The sequence below is a fragment of the Aplysia californica genome, unplaced genomic scaffold, assembly GCF_000002075.1.
Source record: "Aplysia californica isolate F4 #8 unplaced genomic scaffold, AplCal3.0 scaffold00105, whole genome shotgun sequence".
Taxonomy (NCBI): domain Eukaryota; kingdom Metazoa; phylum Mollusca; class Gastropoda; order Aplysiida; family Aplysiidae; genus Aplysia; species Aplysia californica.
Window position 1 is genome coordinate 1,266,887 of NW_004797375.1, and position 4,760 is coordinate 1,271,646.

General features: G+C 40.3%; 1 protein-coding gene across 1 annotated transcript in view; it reads right to left on the reverse strand.

Annotated features, from left to right (window-relative positions):
* The window catches only part of LOC106011403, a gene marked incomplete in the record, with an annotated part of 26,011 nt that overhangs the window by 12,116 nt on the left and 9,135 nt on the right, over nt 1-4,760 (reverse strand). The window contains 5 exon segments of the mRNA XM_013080922.2: nt 218-292; nt 1,750-1,926; nt 2,261-2,356; nt 3,051-3,215; nt 3,966-4,032. Of these exon segments, the coding sequence (XP_012936376.2) occupies nt 218-292; nt 1,750-1,926; nt 2,261-2,356; nt 3,051-3,215; nt 3,966-4,032 (580 nt within the window).

The following is a 4,760-nucleotide window of genomic DNA, read 5'->3' on the forward strand; positions in this document are numbered from 1 at the left end:
AAATTATAAAAACAATAATAACAATAACAATGATAAAAAATAATAATAATACAATAACAACAACAATAATAACAACATTAATAATTATTATAATAATATTCTAAAGCATGGCTAAATCGAAGAAAATCAGGTGGTCCCACAGATACTGCTTAAGTGGACTCTGGTTTTACGTAGACAAAATACTAAAGTGAGTGCCTGTTTTGTTTATCTGGCTCACCTCATCAGACACACACGCCACCATCACTTTGGAGTTGCGGATTCCCTCGGTGATGTTTTTGAACAAACCTTTACCCTGGAGGAAAAAAGAAAATCACTATTATTGCAACATCATATCTAATATATACATATGTATGCACAGAACAAAGTGCTTTATATGAGGCATACAGCATTACAGTAATTACACAGAAAACGCAGTACAAAGAACACAGCAAAGATACACAGAATGTGACATACCCAAAAACATATGTGAGGCATTGTGGTGAAATCAGGCGCTCGTCAAAATACTCAAATCGAAGAAACACGCATTTTTCGGCTGGTTTGGTAATTTTTATTAATTTTTGGCTCAACATCTTTTGTGTCGATTAAAAAAACCCATTTCTGTGGGGATTATACCCAAAAAAGTTGATTAAAGGAACATATACTGTAAATTTTCAGTTTCCAAGGACTCTCAAGCTATGGAAGCTACTAAACTTTGTCAGCCATCTTCTTGCTAATTTTACTTCTGAACCAGGTGACCCCACCTCCTTCAGTCGCAAATTTTTTATTCAAAGCACGGCATATGAACAGGCTTTAAGATGATACCAATAACTCCATATGCCCCAAAATTGACGAGCGCCTGATTTCATCCCGTCATGACACATATGATATTACACAGAACACAGTGTTCTATATAATGAATAATACATTACACAGTATACAGCGCAATACAATACAACAAACACAAAGCACATAACATTAAATAGAACAAGGCATAGAACACAAAGCATAACATACATAGAACACCCCAAAATAATACACAGAGCACAACAAACACAGAACACATCAACACAGGGTGTCTCTTGCTAGACGCACAACGGGGAAAATACACTAATTATTATCATAGATAGCATTTGTATAGCGCATATCCCCGCTCAACAGCAGGCTTTATGCGCTTTCCACTATATTATTACCCCAGCAGACAATAGAACACTCCGAAACATTTTCAGCTTCCCGGGAAGCATACAGTGCAAGCAGCTGATTAAGTGCTCAAACACTAACAAACTGACAAGATCTTTCGCTGTCTATAGCCGGGTACCCATTCCCGCCTGGGTGAAGTGAGGAAAATTCGTGTAAAATGCCTTTCTCAAGGACACAACGTCGGGCCCCTGACCGGATTCGAACCCACGACCTTACGGTTGCGGGTCCGAGAGCCTAACCACTAGGCCACCGACGCCACACTAGGCCTATACAAAGGCACCAAAGTGCGCAGATATTGAACTGCTCCACAAAGTTAGACCTCCACCAATTGCCTACACTCAGTATGTATTTTCCCCATGGTGCGTCTAGCGGGAGACACCCTGTATACACAAAACACAGCACAGCAAATACACAGACCACAACAGAAGACAACAAAACACATCAAAATACACAAAAACACAGCATAACAATACGTAGCACAATATACACAGAACACATCAAAATACACAAAACACAGCACAATAATGCACAGAGCACAACAACGCATAGCACACACACAAATGACACACTTACCGCTGCCGGTTGGTCAAAATCGAGCCAGCACGTGAGCCCCCTCTCCTCCAATTTTTCCTTGATCTCCCGCGGGTCGCCCCAGCCCAGGGCCTCCGGGGGGCAGTTAGTTCCCCTGGATTTAGCGTGCTGCGAGTTTGTCCAGCAGTAACTAATGAACACACTGGGATGTTGTTGGACCTGCCGAGAAAAGGGTTCTTTGTAAAATTGTTGGTAGTACTTTGAATGAAAGAATGAATGAATGAAAGAATGAATGAATGAATGAATGAATGAATGAATGAATGAAGTTTTACTGATCTCTGGCAAGAAAGTTTACACGGTCATGTTTATGGGTTCATATCATGTTCATCAGTGTATCTCCACCCCCCCTCTCTCTCTCTCTCTCTCTCTCTTTCTCTCTCTCTCTCTCTCTTTCTCTCTCTCACTCTCTCTTACACACACACACACAGACACACACAAACATCAACTCTCAGTAACAACAATAATGATGACACCACATCTCATATATGATCACCTGTGAGTGAATACTGCCCAGTTTCGCTTTCACTCCCGTCACCATCTCTTCCACGCGGCTGCTGTACCGTGACTTGTTCTTTATCATCACCATCGACTGTTGAAAAACAGAGAAATGTGAGGCATTATGGTGAAATCAAGTGCTCATCAAAATACTGAAATCGAAGAAACCAGAATTTTTTTTTTTTGCATGAAGGACAATTTTTATCAATTTTTCGGGGGGCTCAACACCGCTTACGTCCATTTGAAATAATATTTATATGTGGAGTTTTACTACAATATGCTGATCCAAGGTACAAAAAATGTAAATTTGTACTTTCCAAGGATACTTATAATCTTTGGAGATCACGCACAGAGAGATAACACACACTCACATATAAACATACGACAGGTATAAAGAACATCTTAATGCACAAACAACATACATACCTACAGAGAGATAGGCAGAGAGACACACACAAACAAACAAACACATACATATACATAACCCCCCCCACCCCCCCTTACACACGCACATACTCATTCACACACAAGCATAAAACAAAAAAAGATATATGTGCAAACATAACCATACAAAACCAGTATAAAAATAGTATATCTATAGAAACAGACCCACAAACCGAGACACACACTCACAACTCCCCTCCCCCCCCCCACATACACAAACAAGCAACACCCTCCCCCCCCCCCACATACACAAACAAGCAACACCCCCCCCCACCCACACACACACAGACACACAAACACACACACACACACATATACACACAAACACACACCCACACACAAACCTCCTGTTTGCCAATCCTCATCCCCAGGTCCGTGTTCTGCCAGGCCAGGCTGTCTCCCACCACCACAATGATGTAGTTCTTGCTCAGCGTATCCATCGTATACAGCAAGAGGTCATGTGACTTGTCGTCGCTCTCAAAGTTGTCCGACACCAGCGCTACCACGATCTGGAGAAAGTAGTTTTAGTTTTAGTTTTAGTAAGTGTTTTACAGCACTTGCAACACAACAAGGTCATATAAGTGCCAAAGACTAGAGGTGTTACAAGAAAGTAAAAAATACTAATTTTGTGTATTGAGGTATGTATGTACTTATGTACTCATGTGTGCAAGTATTTAAAATTATGTGCTTTATTTAAGAATATTATATGTTCGCCATTGTAACTCTAATGTCCCCACGGAGATCAATAAAATGTGATTTAATCATTATTTCCTTCTTCTTTTGTTTTTAAAAGGACAGCTCGGCAGCTGATATGAGATAAAGTAGTACACCCTGGTAAATGAACTTGCTCTCTTGCAAGTTCATCAGTTTCTGCGGTGTAAAGGGTATGTGCTTTGCTGTCGCATGCAGAAGTCCTGAGTCCCTTCGATTCCTGAGTGGGGATACAATTTTTATCAAGTATTTCTGTCTTTCTGGTGGGATTTTGTACCCCTCTCAGCCTGCACTGGCTCTGACAGGCAGGGTTGGAAGCCCGCCTCCTAAATGATCTAAATTGCACCAATGTAGGTGCAAAAACCATCTACATAAAAAAAAAAATATCTTGCAAGTTCTATACGCAGATAAGGTTTCAAAGTGTCCTAAACCTAGCAAAATAGTTTTACTTAAACGTAAAGTTCTTTTTGACCCATTGCTTCCTTGCAGCAGGCTGCAATAGGTCACCACTGCTCTCTCAGTCTGGGAGCAGGTTTTTTTCCCCCTACCTTGCAGTTTTTCAGCGCCATCATCACATCCTCCACGAGAGTGTTGTCCATGTCATCTGAGAACCAGCTGGGAGTGCACAGAGAAAACAAAATGAGGAACAAATTAGTACATCACATGTGGGTGGTTGGCAGGTGCTCTGGTGTGGGTGGTTTGTTCCTTATTTCTTATCAAACATCTTACGTCCTTATCTTTCCTCCCTCTTTTCTATGTATGTTAATCTCCGTCTTCCTTCTTTTTATTTTTTTATCCTCTGTTGCCGCTAATCGTTGAGGGCAGATGCAGTAGGCCAGCTCTGCAGCTTTTTCAATTGGGATGTTGCAATTTCTCTGAGTTTCCTTGACACCCTCAATCCACCTTATGCATGGCCTTCTTCTTCCATTATAGCCTGAGTACTTTACATTATAGGCTCTTGCTGCTTGCTGACTAGGTGACATTCGTAACAGGTGGCCAAACCATTTTATTCTGTTTTTCAATGAAATGCAAAGCAGGACTCTGTGCCAATAGATGCTCTTATGATATTACTCTCTATAACAGATTTAATCTTAGACATTTATATGACCTATTTGTGTTGCAAGTGTTTTTAAACTTTTACTAAACCTAAACTAAAAGTATCACAGCATGACTTTTCTCAAATCAAATTGTACAAAAATAAATGTACAAAATCTTTCTAGGAGGGTTAATAAAAACAAAGCATCACAAATAAAATTTTTTTTTTTTCTTTCTAAAAGATAAAATAAGAGACAAGATGTGAATGACTATCATGTACCTAACAGGCTGCAATGCTGCACTCATTG